Source organism: Trichomycterus rosablanca, chromosome 13 (genome assembly GCF_030014385.1).
Source record: "Trichomycterus rosablanca isolate fTriRos1 chromosome 13, fTriRos1.hap1, whole genome shotgun sequence".
Classification (NCBI taxonomy): domain Eukaryota; kingdom Metazoa; phylum Chordata; class Actinopteri; order Siluriformes; family Trichomycteridae; genus Trichomycterus; species Trichomycterus rosablanca.
This window is the reverse complement of record NC_086000.1, coordinates 22,508,086-22,535,462: the sequence shown is the minus strand read 5'-3', so window position 1 is coordinate 22,535,462 and position 27,377 is coordinate 22,508,086. Positions and strand designations below refer to the sequence as shown.

The following is a 27,377-nucleotide window of genomic DNA, read 5'->3' as shown; positions in this document are numbered from 1 at the left end:
GTATTTGTGAATGACGATCATGAAAGATATATCAGACTTCTGTCATGTATCAAATGCAATAAATACTTTGACCTTAAAGAAATAAAATTCCCTATTAGTTATAATGTAAACATTACATTAATTTCTTTAATATAACTAATTTTACCATGAGCTCAGTTTCAAACACTCAGAGAGTAAATATAAATTTCAGCTATAGGCTATATTAAGAAAACACTGAAATGGAACAGTACTTTGATATTGTTCCAAAATATACTAATTTATATTCTAGTACAATGCCTTAATTTTTAGACATTTAAAAACAATTTCACCATAAAAATGTATACAATCAAACACACATTTCACCTTATTTGATGTCAGTAAAAATCTGTAACGACATCAGTGTTACTATATCTGTGTCACACAGGACACACAAAATAATTACAGTACATGATTATGTGTATGCATATGAGTGTGTATAAATGTATGTGTATATGTGTGTATGAATGTATGTGTGTGTGTGTGTTGGGCAGATGACATAGAAAATGTAATCAGGCACTAATTATTAATATTAATTCAGTAAAAATAAACCTAATTCTATATTGATTTATTTTGCATGTATAATTTAAAAGGGGTATGAAACGGTTTCAAAATGCTTAACGAGAATGTTATGTCCAAATTGAAAAATGAAATTACACATAGAATAATATGTTTTACTTAGCTACATTACTGGCATTTATGAATTTGATAATGGTGTATGTCTAAAATATGTAAACATACAGGATTTATTTCGAACATTACTGTTTGACTGATCTGATTGTGTGAGGTTTAGAAAAGAAGTCTCTTATTAATTTACACATTTAAAAATATGCATCCCATCTTGACAGTAACTCTCTTTTAGTAACTAAATACATAATTGCATTTTTATGTAATCTGTAATTTTATAACCTGACGACATGATCTAGTTAATATGTAATTCATTACCACCCAACACTCTGTTTATGTGCATATAATTGATCTAATTAACAGTGGCTGGAATGTCGTGCCATTTGATCAAATCAATTATACATTGACTCCAAACTGAGCCCAGTTATCAACTGCACAGCATGTCAATTACTTCAGTAAAAAGTGCTTTACATGAGTCATCTAACTGCATAACATTTACAAATAACGTTAGGTTATCATAGCAGTAATACATAAAATAAAAGTACATAAACAACATCTAGAAATGTATCTTTGTTGCATAAGTGCTGAAAAGTACAAAGATTAAACGAGAGGAAAAGTGCACTAGCAATCACAAATAACCATATACCAAGCAATATCATAGCTCTGCTAGTATTCAGTATTCAAACTGTATCATGAAGATTAAGTGCAATTTCAAAAGCATCAACAGTACTTTCAAAGATCTGTTTAACACTATATTTACTGCTTTAACAATACATCCGACAATTCTGTCTCACTGAGGCATAGGCAAACAATTCTAAAAGGCACAAGCAGATCACATGGTCATGATTCAATATATAATCATAACAATATAGTTTAATGCACTAAATCTGAAAACTAAAAGTGCTTTTTAGATGAGAAAAAATAGGACTTTTTAATGCAGTTTAACCGTCGAATAAATATTCAGAAATCATTTTCTTAGCTTTTATATTTATGGACTGTGTATTTACATTTGCAGGAAAAATGTGAGCCCTTTGGAATCATCTGGATTACTTATAAAATGTGGCCTAAAATTACAGAATTTGTGTAAAGTAATTACACTTAAACAAGTGCTCTTTCATTATTTACAGTCCAGACTGAAACCTCCGGGCTAACAACAACAAGTTTATATAAAAGCACACTGGGAAGATAAAGAAAACCCAAATGTTAAAACAAGGACTCCAGAACTAACTAGAATATTATCTACTGAAACTAAATTATCTACTAAACAAAGAGATTCTATAAAAGAGCACCACTGAATAGACTGCTCTCAAAAATCATTACTATATTTCTCAACTTTGGCAAGATCTCAGATTTATTCCACAATACATACCTGTGCCTTCCAAAACTTTACCCTACTTACTCAAATGCACAGAACTGTAAAGTATGGTGGAGGGAGTATCCTGGTTTGGAGCTGATTTGCTGCCTCACAACTTAGACAGCTCAGGACCACTTGAGAACACTAGAGAACAATGACTTTTGTTCAAATAATTTTTAATCAGATTTGTAGCTATATGAAATATTGTTGTTAAAGGAGGTTGTACCAGTTAATTAAATGCAACGATTACATACCATTTTCAGTATGGACTGTAAAATATTATTAAATGTGTTTAATGTAGAAATGAAAGTACAACTGTTATTACTTTAGGTACAATGTTTTGTCTGTTATTATAACTTGGATGAATATCTGGTCTCAAAGAGTTTACATTGTTTACACTTTATTTCTTGTATGGTCTTATATGCATGCACACACCAAATTGGGCTCATAGAAAATAGAACTGTAATGATTAAAATATGTGCATTTTTATGCATAATTATGTGCATATACTGTACTCCTTTTTGTCTCATATTGCACCTTATCTAAAGCACACTGACTAAACCACCTTCATTTTACAGCTTAATTTTGGCTTGACTCGAGCGATAGTAAAATCAGCTAAAATCAGGAGGTTTGTCAGTGGTATCTTCTGAAGTTATCTTAAGGGAGGCAATAGCCTGTGCACATATCTGGACACTTTCTTCTTGTTTCTTGTCCTTGCTGGCAAAACCAGGGGAAGAGGTCTGCTGCACGTTCCTCTGGGGTGATGGGTTGCTTATTCTAGGTTCTAGAATAGAAACTGAGGCCTGGCTGAAATTAGCTCTCTCTGATATGTCCCCTTGTGGTAATGACGAAGAGTTTCTCTTTGCAGCAGCACAAGATGGTAATACAAAGGGCATTCGTAACCCTCCAATAGGGACCATAGGGATAGGAGTTTGTAACTGGCTTTGAGAGTGCAAAGGCAAGTGGCTAAAGATGCCTTGGTGGGAGACCGTGGATGAATTATTACTACTGTGTATGTTGTCACTGACCTCTAGCTGATTCTGCAATAAAGATTATTAATTATTAATTTTGTTTGTGCAAGAACTACAAAGAATGGTTAATCTAATGTCAGTTATGTTATAAAAATCAAAATCAACATACCATTTCTGGGTTCGTTCCAATGCTTTGTCTTAGGGGAGCAGATTCACATCTCATTCCCCTGGCCGGATCCAAAAAGGATCTGTGCTGGTAGGTGCCTCTGCCTTTGTGTTGACCACGTGGGGAGGGTGCTCGATACCTAGTCACATCTGCTCCTGGTGAAATGGGTCTTAAAGGTGAGAGCTGTCGAACAGGTGAAAGATCACCTCTAATTTTTAAGTCTTTCCTTGGTGAAAGAGGTCTTAAGGGGGATGTAACCCTTGGTGGAGACAAATGACCTTGTGGGGACAGATCCCCTTTTAGACATCTGTACCTTTGATATGGTGTGTCCCAACAAGGAGAGAGTAGTTGTGATGTAGAGGTATCTACTGAAGTGCTTGCCTGATCAAGGGTTTGATCATCTTCATTACTCTTGGTAATACAGATAGAGGAAAATGGCTTGTTTACGGTGTAGGACTGAGGACTTGTGCTTCGTGATTGGGTTCTTGGTGTAGAATAATCATATTCATCATCCTCCTCATCATCTGGTTCATCTCCATCTTCATCACCGACATCTGAGTCATCTACATCTGAGAACTGATGTTTAATAGCTGTAGCTGCATCCATTCTGATGTCTGAGGATTTTTGTGCATCTTCATGATCTGAATCAAAGCAGAATCAGGTAAAATGGTATTTCTTGCTTTTAGTAAGGAACTGTTATGACTCATTTTTATTTTACTATTTTAATTAGTAAAATACCAACATAATAAGTAATAAGTCCAACTTTTATGAAAAGTTTACCAGCAAAGTCTGTATTGTCTACATTCATGGGTGAAACACCGAGCTCAAGGCATTTTTTCAAGTGAGCTTTTGACTTCATATGTTTGGTGAGATTCCCTTTATCGAAAAGAAAACAATGTTTAAGCTTATCTGCTGAAATGTGATAAAACAATGACAAATTTGTCATATGCACAGACAGTGTACCAACCTTTAGTTTTAAAGGCGAAGTTACAGCACTTGCAAATGTATGGCCTCACGTCTGTGTGGGTACGTATATGTTTTTTCAGCATGCTAGGTTTCTTACAACGAATACCACACTCTTCACAAATATACTTTCCTCGGCCACGGCCCCTGACATACACATAGTCCTCATTCGACTTGAACCTGATTAATAAAGACATAAAGACTCGTTTTTATGATTTTTTTTCTCTCCAAAAAACGTTTATGGTATGTGTGTAGAAGAATACTACTTACCCTCCTTCAAATATCTTTATCCGAACAGGCTCTGTATGCCTTACAGAAACATCAGGATCTTTACTTGAAGGTCTACTTTTATGTTTAATTTCTTTTGTTCTTGTTTTACAGCATATGTCCACTCTAGCCTCCACTGTTCCCTGCAAAATGAAAGAATAAGCAAATTTATTTACATACAACCGTGTGTGAATAACAATAAAACATGATAATTAACAAGATAATAAAAAAGAGAACCTGGTCCTGTTTCTGGCTCAGCAAGGCTGACGTAACAAGTATTCCAGGTTGACACATGGCTGCAGTTGTGTACGTGGCATTCTGTCTCTTCTGTTTGGATCGGAGTAGACCAAGAGCTATTCCAGTATTAAGAGTGGGTGGGTTTGGATTATGGCATTTCACAAACCAAGAGGCATACACTGAGAAATGAGGGGCTGTTAGGGTGCTGTTAGGCTTGGTGGAATTGAGATAACACCAACTCACACATGTTGTAGTGTGAAGACCTAGAAACTGAGATAGCATCCAAGCACTGGCAATGTCTCTGGGTAATGCAGATGTAGAAATACCACAAACTTGACTGGTAGTGATATGTATAGGCATTTGTAAAGAGTTCTCTTCTGAAATACCACTGGGCAATGGCTCTGGGTCTTCCATGTCTACCTCCTCAACAGTCACAGTGGAATCTTGTATATTTGTTGATATATTCTTTTTCTTCATTTTCTCCTTTCCATGATCAGGATGTCCTAATTCCACAGCACTAAGCTCTTCTACGATCTGGCCATACATTTTTTCGTCTTTGACTCGTTTTTGCTGTGTGGATTCAATTAAGAGTTCAATGCTGCTGGTGGGTGAAAGCATACGCTTACTAGCTCCACCACTGGGTGCCTCTGTGGTTGAAATGGTTCTAGAGGTTAAGGACAGTGGTATGCCTGTCTTCAGTTTTGCAGGTGATGTCTGTGGGTTGTTCAATGGTTCCCTGGGGTGTCCTGATGTCTGAGTTAGGTCAGGGCCTACCCTATTTAAAGATGTACTATTTTGAGGGGGAAATTTACTAGTTGCTATGTTTGAGGTATTATGAAAATCCAGAATATGAGATATACTTGTGTATGTGATGTTTCCGAAGCATGGTACTTGCATATGAAATCTGACAGGGACAAACAACCCACATAAGCTTTGATTAGCTAAAGCAGGCTGAGCTTGTGAAAGAACTGCTATTGATGACAAAACACTGGTGACACTTTGTGTATTATCTTTTGGCACGTCTGTCAGAGCAATTCTAGAATCATCAGCTGATTTTAATTCTTCAGGTTCTCTCTTTATTTTATACTTCAAGCCATGATACTGATGCATCTGCAGAGTCTTGGGGTAAAGTGGCTGCCTATGATAAGAGATTTGCTCTGGTATCCAAGACAAGTCTGGTGAAATGAGCTGCTGTGGAGAGATGCATCCGTGAATCAAAGCATGTCTCATTTTCTCAATACCAGTAAAGGAACCTTCCAATAATAGTTGTTTGTCTGGTGAAGACACTTTCCTGCTTGTTTCAACTGGATCTGAGCTACCTTGTATAGCATTCATCCCTGAAGATTTATCACATATTTCTGGGTCAAAGCTTAAAGATGCCTGTCTGACCAAATAGCCTCTTCTTCGTTCTTTAGATCCAAATGAACTTACATTGGTGTCCCATTGTGTAGGACTGGATGAGGAAGAGAGGTTGCTATAGTCGAAGGACTTACTTCTAAATTCTGGTAATTCCATGGGTAGGTTGCAGGGTACCTGTTCTGATGCAGAACGCCTCATCTCTCTTTGTTGACTAAGTAAGCTTCCTGGTACACATAAGAACTCCAAAGGTTTACCAAATTCATCTGATTTAGACTGGGATGCCACATTAACACTTTCCTCTCTGTCAAGTGACTGAGAGAAACTTGAGCTGTGAGACAAGTTGCTATCTTGACTTGGACTCCTGGATAGACTTGTACAAGCAGATTCAAAGCTGGATTCCCCAGAAGAACACTCCAGCTCAGCCAATCGCAAACGTTTCTTTTTAGGGGGCAACTTTTCAACTGGGAAGTTTGACAAGGTTTCACTCCTTTGTGGCCATTGGAATTCCTCTTTGTTTTTATCATTTGGTCTAACCTGCACATTTTGGATTTTTTCTGGTTTGTCAGGTTCCTCAGTAACTCTTATCTCTGGAACTTGGATCCCAAATGGAACTCCCAGTGGTTTAGACATGTAAGACCTCTGGTAAGGTAAACTACCTCCAATCCGCTGACTCTCCATTTTTCCATAGTTCATAAAAAGGTCAGTTGTGTGCTCTTCTTTAATATGTTTCTTTTCTAAAAATTGGTAAAGGCTACTTTTATTGATTTGTTGTGACTCAAAGTCAGGGGCCTTTTCAGCAGAACTCGGCCTACTTAATGATTTTGTGTGCTGAATTACTGAAATAACATTGCTGCCAGTCTTTCTCTCTGTGTCACTATAAGTAGCATCCTGAATATCTTGCTTTGAATAACGGTCCCCTGAGAGCTCAGACAGGCCTGAAGGTTTATTTTGGGTCGGAAAATCTTCCTCTTCCATAGTTTTATTTCCTTTTCTACGTTTCCTTGTGGCAATTTCCATCATGAGGCATGACTCAAATTCTGGACAATTCTCTATTCCAAATTTGAAGTCATCAGCTCTGTCCACTTTTAGCTCTGGTTTTAGGCCACAAACCAAAGCGTGGTTATCTGATTCTGTATGTCCTTCATGAGCAGAATGCTCAAAGGCAGCTTGTCTCATAAGCTTTCTTATGCCAACTGAGCTACGAAAGGAGACGTCTTCACTTGTCATCCTTTCATCAAAAGAACTACTGCTTCTTAGAGTCTGTGATGCACTCCCACTGGATTCACACGAGGTTGGGAGAGACTTACTTCGTAAAAGTAAATTACATTCTGATGGCGTTTCTAACAGATCAGTACTACATTGAAACTTTTCAGGCATTTCCTGATCCTCTTCTTCCTGAAAAGATTCTGATTCAATTTTTATTGATCTGACCAGGTCTTTTTTGTCTCTGGTCAGATGGGGTGTAGCTTTGCCAGGTACTGTACCTTTAGTTAGTTTAATCATGAAACTAGATGGAGTCTCATTTGTGTCTGTCATGCAAGTCTGTACAGTGATTGATTGCCTTGGCTTGGTGTTTGGTCTATAACACTTTCCAAACATAATTTCTTGGTATGACTTGGCACCTGCACTGGGTTGAATGAACTGCTGTTCTGCACTTTCTGAGCGAGAGAAGTAGCCAGAGTCAGTGCTTCCTTTGCTGTATGAGCTGGGAAGAGATAAAGACTGGTCTGAATCCTGACTCTTTTTCTCTGTAAGCCTAAGGGCAAGTCTTTGCTTGATTGTAGATGGCTCAAATTCCTGGTCCCCCTGAGAGACAACTGCAGGTGCCATTAGTTCTCTGAACTGCCATAAAGATACTTTTTCTGATGATGACACAGTGTCCATCATTGAGGAACTTGGAGTAAATGTAATCCCTGGAATCTTCTGTTTGAGTTTACCACTGTCTTCATGTACATTATCCTCTCTGGCCTTCGTATTGATAGTGGTACCTTTGTCCAAGGGCATATTATTTATTACCTCTTCATCCGTGTCAGTGCTCTGCTCATTATCAGATGGCATCTCTCCATATTCAGCTATTAATTCTTCATCTGTACCTATTTGCTTCATATCCCGTGGAAGCAACCCTGATTTGATAGCATGTGTATGAGACTTTCTGTGTTTGTACAAATTACTTTTAGTTTTAAACGAGAAACCACAAGGTACGCATGGATATGGCCGCTCACCAGTATGAGAACGTATGTGTTTTTTTAGCACACTGGGTTTGGCACATGCCCTCCCACAGAAATGGCAAACATATTTTCCAGCCTTTTTTTCTTTATGCTCTTTCTTGCGCAGGCTTTCTGACAGGAAGTCAACATCTGATTGGAAACACTGTGTGCCAGGGAAAGGGATGGTGGGTGTCTTTCTCCATGTATAGGCTGGATTCTGGTCAACGGATTGTATGAAGGGAGCACCTCCTGAACTCTCTGTCTTTGTCTCAATACTAGAACAGGATCTTATATCATCTGTATGAGGTTTCTCTATGTTGTCCTCAGGGCCAGAAATATGGTCTTGCTGGGCCATTTTAGAATTAGAGTGTCTCTCTTGCTTTAAATGTCTTCTTGTTGGAAAAACCCGGCTGCAATCAAGTGTTCAGGAGTCTCCATGATGCAAATGTTACTCTCAGCATGAATAAGTATGTTTTGCTACATTTTTTGCTATGTCATTATGTAATTTTACTATCAGGCTTGAGAGTACAAAATGTCCTTTTAATTTAGTTCAGTACATATGTATTTTGTGGTTTATTTCCAGGTTTGTTTGGACAAAGGCCTTTAGTCTGATTGCATGTTTTTGTAGGGGCATATCTTTTCTTGTTTCAGTGTTTGACGTCTGCCCTCATTGCAATTAATGTTCAGTGTCTTCAGTGTAGGCCCATGTACCAGTTCTTGTTACCTAGGGAAAAACATAATAAACATAAATGTAAGCTGACTAAAACATTCTAAAAGTTAGCCAAAAATTCAATTAAAATAATTTTGTTTAGAAAAGCCAATATGCATATATATATATATATATATATATATATATATATATATATATATATATATATATATATATATATATATATATATATATATATATATATATATATATTTGGCTGCTATTAAATACATTTCTGAAAAGATACTGAAAAGACCCTAACCAATGCTAACCAATATAGTGCTAACATTTTTATTTTAATGAGATAAAAGAGTGGAGCTAAATAGACAGTGCTAGGCAATTTTTACTTTTTTGGGGGCATTTAAAAACTCTAAATCCACATACAGAAAGCTTTTTTTTCCAATCTTCATCTAATTTATGACAATTCCCATAATGCAATTCTCTTTCCACCTGCACCAGCGCTGCACTGGCTGAAAAAGGTGATGCTATTATGTGCTCCTCCAACAGGCACACAATCACCAGATGCACCTGCCAGCGATGGAGTCTCCCCAAAAGCTGTATTGCAAACCATGAACCACACTATGCACTCTGCAAAGCATCCATCACTATCGCAAGTGCCTTGTCCAGACAGCAGATGGTGGAGTTGTATAGTATGAATGAAACCCTGTCAATCTCCATTCTTGGCCCTCAGGCACAGCTAATTGTGCCTGTTTGAATGTCCAGCCAGGTCAATAGCACTGCCTGGAATTTGAACATGAGAACTTGAGGTCTCAACAGGGGTAGGTTGGCACATTAAACCACTTGCCCAAGCAGCACCCCAGCTACTTATTTTCTAAAATGAGTTTATATGATGGTTTTAAATAGTGTGGTTTTATACAGAGTTTTTAATAGTGTGCATGGCAACCTATATGACACATACCTTGGAAAGTTTGTTTGAATCTTGCTTAGACACAGCACAGTTGCTAGGTAGAGCTAGTAACAGTACCTCAGCATTGTTATTTTACATTGCCAACTATAGTGATTATGGATAGTTGACACCGCTGTACAAGGGGTACAGCTGACAGTTGGTGGGACCACTGGAGAAGTTCCAAATATGCATTCAGTTAAGGAGTGGGGCAATGTTTTGATGTCAAAAAAATTTAACACTATAAACCGCAACTGAAGTCAAATATACTCCCTGAATGTGGCGATCAGGATTAATTGCACCTTTTATTCATTTTACATATAGTGATGTTTCTTTAGTAGGGTTATATACGATTATCTTGTGTAGACCTTTAAGCTTGTGTTAATTAGGTCGTTAATAGACACACAATTATAACAGGGGAAAAAATAAAGTTAACTTCAAGACGAGTCATACTATCGCAATTCACAGACTAAAAAGTGCTGCTGAAATGTCAAGTTACTAAAACGTAGATGGATATGGCCTGACTACTGATAGGTCTCTGAAAGTGATGAGAGTCAACAGTGATCCTTTCAAGGTCACTCTGATCTCATTCTTGGGTCTCCCTCTGTGCTGAGGAATGAATAAGTGAATGGACCAATATGAAATAAAATGAGTAGAAATTTATCAGTGTCCTTTTATACACAGTGAGCATTACAGTAGCGCAATAGGAAATTTCCAATCACATAGACACATGTATTTAAAAAATGTATATTATATAATGTATATTGCTGTATATAGGTGTGTTTTTATTGGTAATGTTACATGCAGAGTAGTCTCAGAGCTGATGAATGAAATGTGTAAAGGTTTGACCAACTGTTACCACCTCTCATTTTAACACCATAGTACCACAACTAAAAAAACACTACAGCTACATCATGAAGACTGAAACCACATGCAAGTCATTGGAAAATATTTTCAGAACTAAGGGAATGTCATTACATCATATCAGCCCCCCTCAGTCTCAGCAGCCACCACAGCCAAAGCCTGGCAACTTGTACAATCAAGCAGTACAGCAAATGAAAAACACAGTGGCATTTTACCAAGGAAACTACTGCATCATGGCTTATTCACCATGAATTACAGCAGAGCAGTCAAGGACAGACTCAAGCTGGCGAGTCACCCTCAAGCAAGCACAGCTTCAACAACATCAAACATATCGATTGACATGTACAAACCTGGTGCTCAAATATAGCCTTATCCAATATATCCAGTCATATCCAGCCCCCTTTATAATTCCCAACTGCCATATTCCAGTTCATCGCCCTCAGATAAAGCAGGTGAATAGCCAAATTTGGCAGGTTTAAGTCCCATTAATGATCCACGTCTTGTGTATTGAGGGTACACTATCAGACCTACAGATGTAAGCGAGTCACCACAGAAAATACCTCACTGAGACGTGTATCCAGGAACAAAAATAGCAATGGGGCCCTGTTAGGGCTTGTGCAACGGCCCACACTGAAAGACGCTTTCAGTGGTGCGGAAGGCAGTGCATAGAGCTCATTTCCCTTATGTGCTTTGTATAAATTAGCATGTAGAAAAAAAGCATTTTGTTTCGTTTGTTTACAATAAAATCTAGGGCAGATGAAATGCCTTTATTTGTCATATATACATATACGTACATGTGTTCAGTACAATAAATTCTTTATCCGCATATCCAGCTTTTTTGGGAAAAAAAATAGTGTTGACTTGTTTAGAGGATTATTTACTTGGCATAACTACCATTGCATACTGCCAGGACCTACAATTTCCTTGTACAGTACATGACTGAGTGCTCTAAAATTTTCCAATTTCCAAATCCTTATCCTAGTAACCACCCTGACTATTCGGCTGTTTTTAGTTTAATCGCTTTTCTCTACTGTAGTTCTGTAGTGTTATGTAGTTCTGTACTTAATCTGATTGCTATTTTTATTTTATAGAGGTGTGTTAATTTGTGGTCCTTTTCCCAGCATAGTTGTCAGACATAAGGCGAAAGTTAACCATCCAATGGCAGAGACATGTCTAAATTATATATTCTTTTTTCCCACTGCTTTACAGATAATATAATGCTATACTGCTCTTTTGTAGTTCTTGGTTCAGTTTTGTGTATGTGACCCTAATACAGCTGATTGTGAATGAACATTGAAGGTCAAGCCTCTTATCTCTTTCTACTGTATTAACATAATGGTCTCTCCCACTGGGTGTACCTCACACCTGGATTTTCCACTATATAAAGCACACCTGCTTAAAATCTTAAAATTTTATATTACCCACTTTCTCTGACTTACTCGCTATCTCTTACAACACACACACACACACACACACACACACACACACACACACACACACACACACACACACACACACACACGCCTCCATACAAAGATCTTGCTGGGAAATGGCCTATTTTGCAGCCAAAGAGCTAACAAAATGTTTTGCAAACATAGAACATTATAAACATTTTAGTCCAAAAGAATAAGTATTATCGTTTTCAATGTTTGATGGGTGAAGAAATAGTAACTGAATCACTTAACCCATCATGTCATATTATAGCAGGTGTGTGAGCTTATATTAGTACTAAACAGTGTTAAGGGATAGTGAGCACCTCACAACAATAACACCAGATGTAACCCCACACCTGCAGTGTTTAGAGTTTAACCCAATTGTTTTTTCAAGGGAGAAAAATACTGTGGCTGAAAAGACACTAAATTAAAAAGGTAAAATAATAGCTAAATGAAATAAAAAAATAATAAGAGTAATAAAATCTGGGGGCTTTTGGGTGGCACAGTGGTAAATTAGCCCATCACCACTGAGATTCGAACATGGATCAAATGCTTTTGACTGGCTGGGTATCTACACAGACATGATGGGCTATATCTGAGAGGGGGGGTGGACGAAGCTCTGTGATGTCCAGTGAGTTCCTTTCATGCATCCAGTGTTTTCCCATTGAGCATACCCCGCCGCAACTCTGACCAGCGATTGATGAAAATAAAAGCATATAAAATTTAAAAAAATACAAAACAAAAGGAAAGCCACAGCCCAAAGCTAGACAGGTGGAAAAGACAGGTGACCGCACCACTGATGTAGAAACACTGCACTTCATGCACTCGCCAGAACAAAACAAATTGATAGACTTAAGTAGTTACAAACAAAAGCTGATGCAAGCCCGTTGGCTACTCAATCCACTGGTGAGTTGTAAAACAAAAACTCACCAGAGAAACAAAAGGAGGAACACATTTAACCAGCATCAGCTAAAAACATAGAATGTTGCTATGCCACCCATGGGAAAACTTAAAGCAGAAGGGTGCCTGCGATCATAGCTATAAAACCAAAAAGCTTATATCGTGCACTGCCGAGTACCTGAAACCCAGAACAAAAGAAACAATAGCTAAAAAGGTCAGCTGGAGAAGTCGGGCTGGTCATCAAGTCCGACCTTCAGCAAGGCATTCAACAACAAACAGAACCAATAAACAGACACAAGGATTTAGGAAATTGGGACTCATTCCCAAGTCTGAGGTGCACTTATAAAGAGCTGTCCCGAGGTATACTGAGTGAAGCTTTTGAGGTGCCCCCTTGGCAGACAGCATGGACACAGCAGGTGGACACATTACAAAGCACTATGTTTAATTAGTTTAGGACCAGTAGTGACATTTGTATTTTTACACATTCTTTAGTATGCAGTATGCAAATTAACACAAAGTTAACAAGCTAGCTATATAACTGTCTTCCTGCCATCCCATGAAATTTATACCAACTTGCAAACAACTGTACTTTATAGTATAGCAAATAATTGTACTGCCAGTGGACTTGCCAAGCATTCCATAGTAGGCAGTATGCAGTTGTACACAGCTTTTTAACACTATGACTAATTAGCCTAACTCTAATTGGTTTTGGGTAGAAATTAGTAAGATTTCTGCACCAGTGTCTCTGTTTAAATCCATAAATTGTTTACAATTGAACTATTAGTTTTTAAAACATTTAAACAATTTAAATTTTTTTTTTTTAATGGTGCCCGGGTAGCGCAGTGGTCTGTTACGCTAACTCACCTATTCCTGCCTTGCATCCAGTGTTTCCTGGACCCAGTGCAACCTTGACCAAGATAAAGTGATTGATGAAAATTAATTTGTAGTAATGACATTAAAAAGATAATAATAATGTAGGGAAATTAGCACACACTAGTAGGCTAGCCTTTTTACTGGCTCACAGATAGATCACTACGGCATTTACATTAGAGTGACCAGAATCATCTTTTGTTCAATTTGTTCAAGTGTCAGATGGAAAGGTGAAGAAACAGTGAAGAGTATGTGGTGGGAATGTTGGAGATAAGAATTATTTAAAAAAGGGCAAGAAGGGAGTAATACCAAAAAATAAAAGGAATAGGAATAAAAGGACAGTGTAAGCCAAGAGAAAATAAGGTAAAGAAGAATTTACCAGAACCAGAATCTCCATTTATTTCTTTTTCATAGATATTGACATTGGCTTTTTTAATTATATATGCCTGCCAAATAAAAAATGTCCCTGCATTTCATTTTTATGAATGGTCACCTGATGGAGTGGTGATCGTGTTTACTCTCTTTATGACCAATTTTTTGGTAATCACAAAGAGGCCACAGCCAAAGCTTTTAATGTTATGGTGGTGTGTCTACACTGGGTGTCAGCTTTTGATCCTCGTCTTTGGTCATTTTCTGTGAGGAGTTAGGCATGTTTTCCCATGCAGTGTACTTTTTTCCTACCTCTAAAAACATTAGCAGGTGTATTGTCCCTAGACAATAGTGACTGGGTGAATGTGTGGTGCCCTGTGATGGATTGGTATCCTGTCTAGAGCATTTTCTCATCTTGCTCCAGTAATTTAAGCAGTAACTGAAAATCTGATAAATATAACAGTTCATAGTTTTACTGTCAGTTGACTACTGTTCATTAAATATCCTGTTTAAGAGCAGTATAATTGCCGCTAAACTGCCTCTTTAATCTTATTATAATGTAAATGACATTCACCATAAGGAGTGAAGAAATGAAGAATGTTCCCATGGCAACAACATACCTATTTTTGCTGTATTTGATATGCGTTTGTCTCATCCAGTGGGTAGAGTTTCAAAAAGACCACACTATTCAATGAAACACTTTCAGCCTGAGCTTTTGTTGGCAGAGGAATGATAAATGCGTTGTATTTTTATTCAGTAGGACAGTAAGAAATGTCTGTTCACTGATGTAAGTCGAATGTAAGGGAATTGGATAATGACATCAGTTTTTGGAGATATTCCACATCTAGAGAAAACTAGGGAGATGAATGAAGGTGAATAAATTGAAATTAATATGAAAATGCCTTTAGGTAGAAGACTTAATTTGGCACCATGGTTAACTCATTGCCATGGAAACACACACTGTTTCCTTACATAGAACTGCAGTTTCTCTGGTACAGTGACACAGAATGTTTTAAATGGGTTGATTTCACTAAAGCAGCTACTAAAAGAACTGTAATACACAGAGTAATTTCTAAAAGCAGTATATGCATTTGCAAAAATTTTAGATATTACAGTTATTTGTAAGGGTTGGGATTCATGCTTTTATGTTTGCCTAGATGAGATTAGAAGACGTCATTTTAAACTAAAAAAAGCTAAAATTAATAAGCTCTTTGACTCTTTGTACAATAATGTATTCATCATCGATCTTCTCAAATTTGTCAAATCTCCTTCTTTATATTGTTAATAACATGAACACTTTTGGCATACCGATTACACACATTCATTCATCATTTACTGAAATTCAGTGCCTGCATAATACTGACCAAGGTTGCGTTGAACATGGTTACACTTAAAGGGCATAGGGCATTACCCATTCACTTGTTCATTTTACCCTATTACATAAAAAAACTTATGCAGACACAAAGAGAACATGCCAAACTGCTAATAGACACAGAGCCAAGGTGAGGTTTAAGTCTGGGTGCTGTATGGCACACACTAACCGCTTTTGCAATGAGCCACACTATAATTTAACATATGTTAATTTAAAATCTAAAGAAATACATTTAATATATAAGATTTAAAGTGAATGACTGATATGTAGCCTGAATATATTTTTCCATATTGTAGAAACATTTTCTTCTTTAGGTGATTATAGTTTAAGTTTTTATGTACCAGTGTTATTTGGGTGTGTTTACTATGTCCTGTAACTACAGACAACCTACAGCATGTAATGTAATGTAATGTAAGTACACATCTAGAAAATATTTATCAAAAGAAATATGATATTTTTATAATAGGTCTTTATATTTAAGTGAATATGAACATATACATGTCTGTGGGAAAACAATTCATTGTTACACTTATATGTCCCCAAGGCTTGAATGTTAGCAAAAAAGATACAAATTTATCCAAACATGCCTAACTGGAAAAGTATTTAGACAATATTAATATTTATATATAAACTGAAAGAATACTCCCATGATTAAGTTCCTCCTTCTTACCTTGGCATATCCATTACGTGCAGTTCCCTCCAGTTTTCCTCACTATGCTTTCTATCCTCAGTGGCACTGCCAGGGTTCCTGATTTGCTCGGTGTGCTCCTCTCCAAGCTCTGCTTCTAATCCCTCAGTCTTATGCAAGATGAGTGGGAAGGAAATAGAAAATGATCATGTTTCTTGGCATAAACACCTGGTGTGTTGATTGGCCGAGGGAGGCTGGTGGAGATGTCTATCACCGTGACAATGAGAAGCAGCCAGAAGAGAATACACAAGGATAGAAATAGATTCAGGTTGCACTGAACCTGCACCTTTCCACCACAGAGAAAGGGAGGGAAGGCCATGGGAAGGCAAGATGAATTAATTCAGTGTTAAGAAAAGATGAACACAGCTGTAGGAAAGCAAGGCCATATTACTTAAAATATTACAGCTACATCCACACAGTTGAGTCATTGTTTCAAATGAATAATGCATTGTGGATCATACAGAGTGTATAACTTGATTCCCCTTTGCTGTTATAAAAACTGTTATCCACAGATATTTGATTCTATACAGTCAAAAGCATTAGTAAATCAGGTACTAATGTTAAGCAGTAAGGCCTGGATTGGAGCTGGCATTGTATTCATTCCACAAGTGTTGAATGGGGTTCAGGTTAGGTCACATTCTTCTCCAACAAACTAGAAAAAACATTTCCTCACTTGTCCATGAGGAAATTGCAAGGCTGAAACAGTTAAAATATTCAGTTAAAATAAAGCACATGGATGTGTTAATGTTTGCATTTACTATAACTAAAGGGGGCATGTCCATGCCATAAAATACTGTCCTAGACTTTACAATTGTAAGGATGGGTAAAGATATGATAGCTACATTTTCCTAGCATTTCAAATTTCTAATTATGTGTCAGCCTGACACATGATAAATTGTTAGTCACTCTGGCAGATGGGAAATTGTGAGTTCAATGGAGGTGTGCTAAAGCTTTACAAATGAGCTGCTATTGCTTCTACACAAATACAATTTTCATTTCATTTTATAAACCTTATTTCCAGAAAAGCTTGAGTAAAAAGTAGAATCAGTGATTTGTTAATTTCCTTGAATCTTTATTTAACTGACAAAAGTACAAAAATATTTTCAATGTTTCACTGATCAACTTTATTGTAAAAAACTTTGAGAACTGAGGACTTTTTTCTCCATTCTTGCTTGATGCAAGACTTTAGCTGCTCAACAGTCCAAGGTCACTGTTGTCTGATCCTTCTCATAATGCTCTATACATTTTCAATAGGAGACAGATCTGGACTGCAGGCAGTCCAGTCAAGCACACGCAATCTGTGTCTACAAAGCCACACTGTTGTAGTGTATGCAGATGAGGGCTGACATTGTCTTGAAATAAAAAGACCATTTTTCTGTAAAAGAAGTCATCTTGATGGAAGCATGTATCTCTTTAAAATCTCAAAATTTAAAATGTCTCCATGTCAGTGGCACCTTCACACAAAAGCAAGTCACTCATGCTGTGGGCGCTGTTGCACCCCAAACCATAACATGTTGGTTTTGCAACAGTCTAGATTGTTCTTTTTGTCTTTGGAATGGAGAACACTACATCTGATGTTTCTAAAAACAAGCTGAAATGTGGACTCATCTGAGCACAACTTGTTTCCACTGTCTTTCAACTTGAGATGAGCTCAGTTTTTGATTAGAATTCATGTACCATTGTCTTTTTGTGTAATAGAGCTTTAGGTTGCATTTCTTGTTGCAGCAGTGAACTGTGTTTAGTAACAAAGGTTTTCCGAAATAGTCCCAAGCATGTGGCTATATTTAGCACAGTAGCATGATGGTTTCTCATGCAATGTTGTCTGAGGGTTCTAAGGTCACACACATCTAACAGTGTTTTCTGCCTTGCCTTAAACAGACTGATGTTTTCTGGATTCCCTGAATATTATGTACAGTAGATGGTGAAAATAAAAAGTTATTCTTAGTCTGGCATTGAGGAATGTTCTTTATAAGGAACATGTTCATTGAGGAATGTTCTTAACAATTTACCTGCTTACTGTGAATTAAAACACTGCAACTTTAACTTTTCATTATTAGTTTGCCTTTACCCCAACCGTTTTGAGTGTGTTTTAGGTAGCAAGTTCTAAATGTGTTTATATTGACAAAATACAATGAAGCTGATCATTGAAAACATTAACAAATCACAGACTTTTCATTTTGTTGCATTTAACACAATGTCCCAACTTTTTCTGAAATGGCATTTGTATTTTCATCAATCGCTTTATACTAGTAAGTTTTGCAGGTTCCATCAGAAAACACTGGACGCAAGACAGGAATACACTGGACAGGGCACAAGTCCATTGCAGGGCTTTGCCCCCCTCTCCCAAAGACATGTGTAGATGCCTGGCTGGCTGATAGCACCTCTGACATACAAACTCGCATCTACCGGGGCTAACATAATAGACTGCTTAGTCACCCAAGTGCCTCAATTTCAATTAACAGTAAAAAAAAATTTAATTAAAGCAGCTGACTCACTGTAAAAGTGGCATCCACTTACAGTGGCAGGTTAATAGTCACTGAGCTCTTTAATACAACCCATTCAACTACTAATAGTTGTCTATGCCTACTTTATACTTGATTTTGTGCACATCAGCAATTGGATTGGCCAAAATTACTGATCTCAGTTATTAAAAAGGATTGATATTGTGGAGAAAAACTATCCATATGGTTGTTTTTTATGGCCTTGCTGGCACTTATTAAAAACATACATTTGGCCATGTGATAGATGTGTAAAGCCTTCTTTTTTAAAAAATTAGCCACTTAAATAAACACAGCAGTCCTAGCAAAGACTCTAACATAACACATTCGGGGTTGGAAGGGATGGCTGTTATACACAACACCGCTGTCCTTAATGTCAGAATACACATTAATTTTCAGAATTATTTTTAACCCTGTCAAAAGGATGAACACGACAGTGGTTTAATAGCCAGCAACATGCTCTTTGTTTTCAGACCGCCCCCTAAAGCTGGCAAACCTGATAAGGGCTTTCAAATGGCCCTGAAAATAATATATTACCCGTCAAACTCTGTTTTGGTAGAACTGCACCAGGGCAACACTGTTACTAAAATAAGATGTTTGTTTTTGTGCATATCCAAAAAAGGAGTTTGAATTAGTGGTGTAGTCATTGCTCTGCACTCATATTTAGTGTTTATATATACAAATCTAATTTCCAGAGAAGTTTGGACATTTTGTAAAATGCAATAAAAATAATCTGTGATTTGTTAATTTTCTTAAATACTTAGCTGATGAAAGTAAAATTGAAGATCTGCAACACACTTACAATAGTTGGAACAGGGGCACAATAATAGAGAAAGGTTCCACAATAATAATAATAATAATAGGGCGGCACGGTGGCTCGGTGGATAGCACTGTCGCCTCACAGCAAGAAGGTCCTGGGTTTGATCCCCAGGCGGGGCAGTCTGGGTCCATTCTGTGCGGAGTTTCTCCCCGTGTCTGTGTGGGTTTTCTCCGGGAGCTCCGGTTTCCTCCCACAGTCCAAAAAGGTTAATTGGAAACACTGAATTGCCCTATAGGTGAATGTGTGTGTGTGTGTGCTCTGCGATGGACTGGCATCCCATCCAGGGTGTTACTGTGTGCCTTTCACAGATTGAAAAGCTGGGATAGGCTCCCCCCGCTCCCAGTTGGATAAGCGGTTAAGAAAGTGAGTGATAATAATAATAATTCCACAATAAGCAGGTGAAATAACTTAGTCAGTCCAAGCAACGATCAATTAGCAATAATGGTCAGCTAAGTACAAGAAACAAAAATATTTAAGCAATATGTGCTGCCTTTTAACACCTCAGCAGGCTTTTTTCTTCAGTAATATACTGTCTTCATTGTGCCTTGTCAAAGCATAACAATAAGCTGATGAAACTACATGCTGACCCCCTCTTGGATTGCCAACTGGGAAAGGTCCTCCCTGTACTCACTGCATATCAGTTTGGATATTAAGTAGGATGGAACTACACATTCATTCAAACATTTCACCAACACCAACACAAGTTAAAGGTGCCTGTAATATGTGTAAACAGTATGGTGCTATTCCTGACATGGCTGCCCTGAATAACTCAGATAGGGAGTTTCTAGGGGGAGGGAAGTATGCACGTGTGTTTCCTTCTGGCATGTGATGCTCTCAGATTCCAAACACTTTCATAAGTGTACTATGCTGTTATTTCAACTGGCCAAGCAGGGTCAATTGAAAGAAGCTTGTTTGCTTTTGTATAATTCCTCGACTCATCAAAAGAAGAGTTCGTATTGAGCTTTAAAGCTAGAATGTATGAAAGACAAAAGCAAATCATCCTGTATTAATCCTTTACATAAATGAAATTCAGTGTCCTTTCTCAGCCTCCATATTCATAACTGAAAACCACTGAGCTATCACTACCCCATGTGAAGAGGACTGCTGAATGCTGAAGCATAAATGAAGTAATTCCAAACTGTCTTATCAGGAGTGCCAACACACATGCTTAAGATTACGCAGTGCAATGCCTAGTTTCAATTGGAGTGAGTATTAAAAACATCCACACAATACATATTTCCGTGTTGCTTATGCAAATCATAAGCAGTTTTGTGTGTCTATACACTGCAGTGTATTTGTGAATTACTCAACTTAAATATAGCCACAATAAGATCAGCAGCAGATAAGTACAAAACTGATCAGTACAAAATTGAAACAGACGATAAATGCTTTTTAATATTTTATTTTATGTGTATTTATAAGACAATGATTTAAAAAGACTTTTCTGTGAAGCATTTATTATCTGCTCAAGATTTCCCTTCATTGCAAAGAATTAAAATTTACATATTTTTAACCCCCCTGATTCATTTAAAATGCACATGCATTGTTCCTTTTCAACATTTTAACCCACATTATTCAATTAGTAGTAACTTAGAAAAATCTAAGCATTACATTATAAAAAAACATTAATCAATTAAAACTTTGAATTGAATGAATCAAAAAAAAAAATTTAAATGGTTAAAATTACAGTATTGTTTTTCGCCTATATCCATATTTACTATTTGAGCAATTCCAAATGACCAGTTCCTGTGGGACTTTATTACCTGAGACAAGTAATGTCACTAAGCTACACCAGTAAGGCGTAATGTCCAGGCCCAGGAGCATGGCATCTGATCAGGAGCCAGAGTAGGAATGTAAACCTGTAGACCACTGGGTTTCATTGGAACCCACTTCAGTGAATTATAGCCCAGCAACTGCACCTAAAGCAGAATTAGACATAAAAAGCAGTGTGAAAACAAAAAGTGCTCAACACAGATACAGAAACAACCTTTGCAGGGAGTGTATATGGCTGTCAAAACAAATGTCAACATTTGAATACTACTGAATTTACATAATATTTACACATTCAAAAGCTAAAGTCCATATTTAAATGTATAAAAAGCTTGTTTTTTGTTTGTTTTCTAGATCCAGCCTTGACTTTAATAGTTTACTTTTCTAGATCCAGCCTTGACTTAAATAGTTCAGTTTTCCAGATCCAGTCTTGACTTTAGTTTGGTTTTCTAGATCCAGCCTTGACTTAAATAGTTAAGTTTTCCAGATCCAGCCTTGACTTTAACAGTTCAGTTTTCCAGATCCAGCCTTGGCTTTAACAGTGTGACCTGCCTAACATGAATCCTAAAGAGTTAATGAGGGCCTATTGGAGACTTTACCATGCTACACCGTATTTTTTACTTAAACAAAACAGGCCATTTGGCCAGACATGCACACATTTTTATAGCCTACTAATTACCAAACCCAACTTAGTGCAGTGTTATAATTTATACAGTACCTGACTGCAACATTACCACTGTAACATAACAACATTACCTCTTACTCAGCAATGCACTGATATTTGCTCACACAAGGCCACCCAGCAACTGTACCAGGTCTTGACCCGGTAAATTGCTGTGCAAATTAACTTAGTATTTCTAATATAAAATATTAATACATATAACCTCTGCTCCAGTAAATTAAAAAAGGACTTTGGACTGTATTCTGCCTGACATAACTGTTGTTAAAAGCACTGCCATTTCAATATTATGCAAAAGGAAAAATGTAACTACATATCAGTGGATGAATTGAAAAAATAAAACATTAAACGTTACTAACCTGTGTTTTAGTTTCTGACACCACAGGCTCACTGAGAATAACAGATCCTTTGCTTGGCCATGAGAGCAAAAATGCATAGAGTGCTTTTTCCTCTGGCTTCCATGTGTACCTATTACAAAAAACACAATCAAATAAACTAACACTTAAAACTACCACTTTTCATTGATAATTTTATTTATTTATTGTTTGCTGTTTGCTGCATGAATTACACAGTTGTGCATTAGGTCAATTATGTATATTTACAACCAGAAATAACTTCTTTTGAGCTCTCAGAATATATGTATGTACATATACAGTATATATATATATATATATATATATATATTGAAACTTACCACACTCCAGGTGTTACACTGTCATTCTGAGCTCTCCAAGCAGTAGTATTGTAGATTCCATTACCATTAACACTGAGCCACTGCCCCATTTGCCTAAGTCTCTCCTCAAATATAGGAACAATACGGCCATCGTGTGTTGGACCTACATTCATTAACAAATTTCCTCCACATGAAACTGTCTCCACAAGGGTCTGCAAAGCACGTGACAGAACACAAACCTATATAGTCAGCTACAAAAATACTGGCATCATGGGTAAAAATAAAAAAGTGTTAGTTAGGTCAGTTTTACCCTGAACACATGAAACAATGTAACCTTTAATTAAAAACAATATATTACAAATATTTATTTTGTTAAGTTCCATACACAATGAGGAGAATGTAAAAGAGATAAATAGATATTCTGTTTAGAGGAGTATTCTCAAAGTTCTATCTCTGTATTCTGCAATATCAATATCTACACAATTCAGAGTATAACTCTTTGCAGCACTGACCTTAATCAGTTGCTCGATAGTGAGGTAGTCACTGAGTTTAGCATCTCGTCTGTAACCCCATGAGCGTTGGTCGATGGTCATACAGTTTTCCCATTTGTGTTTCAGCAGGTGTCCTGGGTTGTAGCGATCAGCACAAGTATAATACCCACCATGTGTACAAATACTGTCCTTTCCCCAACGGTCATTTGTGACCACAGTGTCTCGCACAGGGCTGTACATACACAAAGTAACAAGTCATTTACTAGGATCTAAGAACATTAAAAAAATACTGTTCACAATACTGTGCAATACCTCATTTTTAATACTTTTACATTTATTTATAGTACGAAACAACATTCCTCACCTCTCATTGTACAGCCATGCTAGGAAGCCTGTACTGTTCCAGTACGTGTCTGGGGCATCTCCATCTCCATCAGACCATAGAACTTCAGGTTTGTACTTGTTCACAATCTCATAAAGCTCAGGAAGGCTCTTCTCTGTGGAGAATGAGGTGGTAGTAAAATTGGTGGCAGCATCTGCCTTGAAAAGAGGGTGAAACCACTCAAACAGAGAGTGGTAGAGTCCAAGACGCAGGTCACTGTGCTTCCGCAAAGCGGAGGATATCTCATCAACTAGGTCTCGCTTTGGCCCAACATCCACTGCATTCCAGTTCCAGGAATACTTTGAGCCCCACAAGGTGAAACCTTAAGAGAAATAAAGTTGATCACATGTCATTTTCTGTATGCTAATTAGATTTTAGGACTACAATTACTGCAATTATTTAACCGGACACATACTCCGGTACGTACAGATACTCCATTTTACCAGATATGCTGAAGATGTGAAAAAGTCCTATTTAATCTGGCATACAGTGAACTATGAACTACTGTCTACTCAGCTTTTATTTTAATGTTATATAACGTTTATATATAATATAATGTTTGAACTTTGAAACCTTAAAATTGGCTCTATGAAATTTATCACATCATTTAACCTTGCACATAAATGTAAAACAATCTGAAAGGTAATTAAACTACTAAACCAAATACAGATAAATTGTACCCATAGCTATCTATCCACACAGACATTACACCTAGACATCCATCATACAGTTTTCATGCATTTTTTATAAATGCTTATTTATTTTTGTTAGATTTGTAAGTGATAATTACCAATATACAGTGCCAAAATAACCAAGTGGGTAAAAAGAAAAAGCAGGCTTTTAAAACTATTGCCAAAACTGCTTCCTTACAGGCCTGTAGCACTAGTTTTGAATAATGATTTACTGTGTTAAAGTCACAGCACAACCTACTGACACAAGCAATAGTTTACAGAGGATGGATTAAATAAAAAAAAGAAAAGAAAATCTTTTAGTTTTTGAGGGTTGCAGGAGAAGGAGATCTACTTCACATTTTGCAACCAGGTTTAGTAAAGCTGAATTAGTCAACATTTTGGTGTTCGTGAAATTACTGGCACTATTATCCTAATATACAGAAACATCATCAGGGAGACACAGGAGTAAAATTAGCTAGTTTACTACTGCTGAGATCCGGAGTTTCGAATCTATTGACCAGTCAGGTGTCTACACGCAGACATGATTGGCTATGTCTGGAGGGAAGGGGGGATATAGTCGAACAGCCTAGCCATTGGGAGGTGTACTTGTCAGTGCACTCTCAGTGCCAGTCCCAAGCCCAAAAATGGGTTGCGTCAGGCAAGGCATCCGGCATAAAAATTATGCAAAATCAGATATGCTGACCAGAATGATCCGCTGTGGTGACCCCTAATTACAGGAGCAGTCGAGAGAGAAAAAAATCAGGAAAAAAAGGTTTGCACCATAGGGTGCATCTGGTACTATAAAAATGCCTAATGTTTGTTGGCCGTTATAAGACCATGCAAAGCAATTCTTGTACCTTTGGTATGACTACCAAAGTCTACGCATTCCATTGCCCAATGCAATTAAGAAATGTAAAAATGGACTAATTAGACCATGTTACTTGTGCTTAAGGTCCAGGTATTTTGCTCCTTACACTGAGGTAGTGTCTGTTCATTCGTCAGTCTTTACAACAAAACGTTTCTATTTATCAGCCATGCTGTTGAAGCTTGGTAACGCTTATTTAATCTTATTTAATTGTGGCTGCAATTTTAGAGCATTCAGTAACTATCCTATATTGTGTTACAATTTCTGTACAATTTCTTATGCACCAACCTTCATGATGTTTAGTTGTGAGGACGATATATTTTGCACCCGATGATGCAAAGATGTCTACCCACTGCTTAGCATCAAAGAATTCTGCTGTGAACTGGGGTGCAAATTCTTGATATGTGAATCCAGGCGGGTAGTTTTTGTCCATAAAAAACACATAGGATGGGATTTTTTGGCCCTGCCAGTACCACCTGCAGACAAGATATAAACCATGTCACTTCTAGAATCATTGTGTAAGAGTTATTATTATTATTTCACTAATCACTTACACTATAAATGAGCAAAGAAAACATAGGGGGAACAAAAGTTAAGACACATATTATCAAGACATATGATGTAACACACCTAAAGGACCTTATTAACCGCTAAACCATTATTTAACAACTATTAAAAGAAAAAAGACAACCTAAATAATATTGGTATTGGGAAGACCATTATGATATAAACAATTTCTCCATTTTTCTTCTGACAGTTCAAAATCTTTTGTTTGTGTTAAAATATGGTGACTGGTGAGTGAATAGTGGATATCATAAATTTTCACAGTGATCAAACAATGTATTGATTCTATCACTATCATTAGATGTAAAGTGAACCCTGAGGGGAGAGGTGGCCCAACATTGTGGTCTATGTCATGATGCTCCTGTATCCATACTTTTCTATAGGTATCATGTTCTTGACCACTAATTCTAAGTACATTGTTTCAAAAGTGCTCCAGTTTCTCTATGTTATTGGGTGCAAATTTTATATAAACATCTCTGTGCTTGTTTTTTTTTTTTTTTTTTTTTAGCAAAGTAGTTTTGAGTAGAGTGTTGGAATAGATTATTGTGGTGTAGTTTATCGCTTATTGAGATGTTCTTACATAATTATCCAGATCTGTGCTTTTGTGATTAGACACCTTACTTGTTTTAAAAGCTACTGGAAGGAATGGCAAGATGAGATGTTCCATAAAATCAAAGATGAAAGGTGTTAAAATCTTTTTTTAAATTAAGTACATTGTTAAAATACTTTAAAATGTTGCACGATTTGACATAATACACTGTGTAGTAAAATATAAAAGTAATTAAAGGGCTACTTATGTTAGGCACTGTATGAACTGAATAAAGTATTTGCAGAACTTACCAGAACCATTCACTGCCATAACTGGGCACTGAAAAGACCCCCCAGTGAATAAAAATACCAAACTTGGCTTGATCAAACCAGTCAGGCAAAGGTCTTGAATCAATCGATTCCCATGTTGGTTGATACTGACTGTAACAGCTGCTTATTAGCAGGCACAAAACAATCCAGCTCCATTTGTTCATTCTGCAGTATTAACCTGCTCTAAACACAGTATCGTTCAGTACTGATCAAACCTATCACATGCTACTGTCCGCTTCCTGCTCATGTGATTGTAACGTGATGGTTTACTATTGTAAATGATCATTATCATAAAGCATCTTTGTACTTGGCTAATGCAAAAGCGCTGCACTTCCTTATTTATTCAAACAAATGTTGCCGCCCCAATAGCATGTGCTAGGGTTGGGAGTCGATTCAAAACTGAATCGATTCTCTAACTCTGCGTATTTGGAATTGAGAGTCGACTCGAAAGCTTTATGGTCGGTTCCACAGGTTTAAAAATGTACTTACTGTGGAAGCCCGTTCCAAAAATTACCCAACAAATGTCTTTCCAATTATTATACTGAATTATACTGACTTTTAGCTAAAAGAGTTACGCATTTTGACACATTTTCAGTACATATATTTATTTTCTTATTTTATCTCAAATGTCTATTTCTTTTTATTTTTAATTGAAATTGAGGTTTGTTATTGAGCTTATTGTACAACTTTTCAATAAGAAGTCCTGATGTAACAAATAATAAATGGAAGTATTTGTAAAGTCCCTTTGTTTAAGCGTTAAAGTTACCGCATATATTCTGATAAATACATCGTTACACGTTTCCGCATATGATTTACAGATCAGATAACTTT

General features: G+C 37.0%; 2 protein-coding genes across 2 annotated transcripts; both read right to left on the bottom strand.

The window, feature by feature from the left end:
* Positions 1–1,644: 1,644 nt before the first annotated feature.
* Positions 1,645–8,581, bottom strand: hivep2b (HIVEP zinc finger 2b; the record flags this gene model as incomplete). The annotated part of the gene is made up of 6 exons (XM_063006986.1): positions 1,645–3,036; positions 3,137–3,774; positions 3,914–4,009; positions 4,101–4,276; positions 4,367–4,506; positions 4,601–8,581. Coding segments are annotated over 6 exons (5,460 nt in total), but the record flags the coding sequence as incomplete, so codon positions are not given.
* Positions 8,582–20,986: 12,405 nt separating this feature from the next.
* fuca2 (alpha-L-fucosidase 2) lies at positions 20,987–26,793 on the bottom strand. The gene is made up of 7 exons (XM_063007407.1): positions 26,529–26,793; positions 25,413–25,600; positions 23,571–23,910; positions 23,228–23,438; positions 22,737–22,927; positions 22,402–22,510; positions 20,987–21,512 (listed from the first exon to the last, which is right to left on the bottom strand). The coding sequence occupies exons 1-7, from the start codon at positions 26,708–26,710 to the stop codon at positions 21,375–21,377; spliced, it is 1,359 nt and encodes a 452-aa protein (XP_062863477.1). The 5' UTR covers positions 26,711–26,793; the 3' UTR covers positions 20,987–21,374.
* Positions 26,794–27,377: the final 584 nt, after the last annotated feature.

Excerpts from the sequence above, each read along its gene's own strand:
- fuca2 (XM_063007407.1), bottom strand. The coding sequence starts at position 26,710 with ATGAACAAATGGAGCTGGATTGTTTTGTGCCTGCTAATAAGCAGCTGT. Across the intron at positions 25,601-26,528 it reads TATGGCAGTGAATGGTTCTG|GTGGTACTGGCAGGGCCAAA; the intron begins GTAAGTTCTGCA and ends TCTTGTCTGCAG. Across the intron at positions 22,928-23,227 it reads CTATCGAGCAACTGATTAAG|ACCCTTGTGGAGACAGTTTC; the intron begins GTCAGTGCTGCA and ends CGTGCTTTGCAG.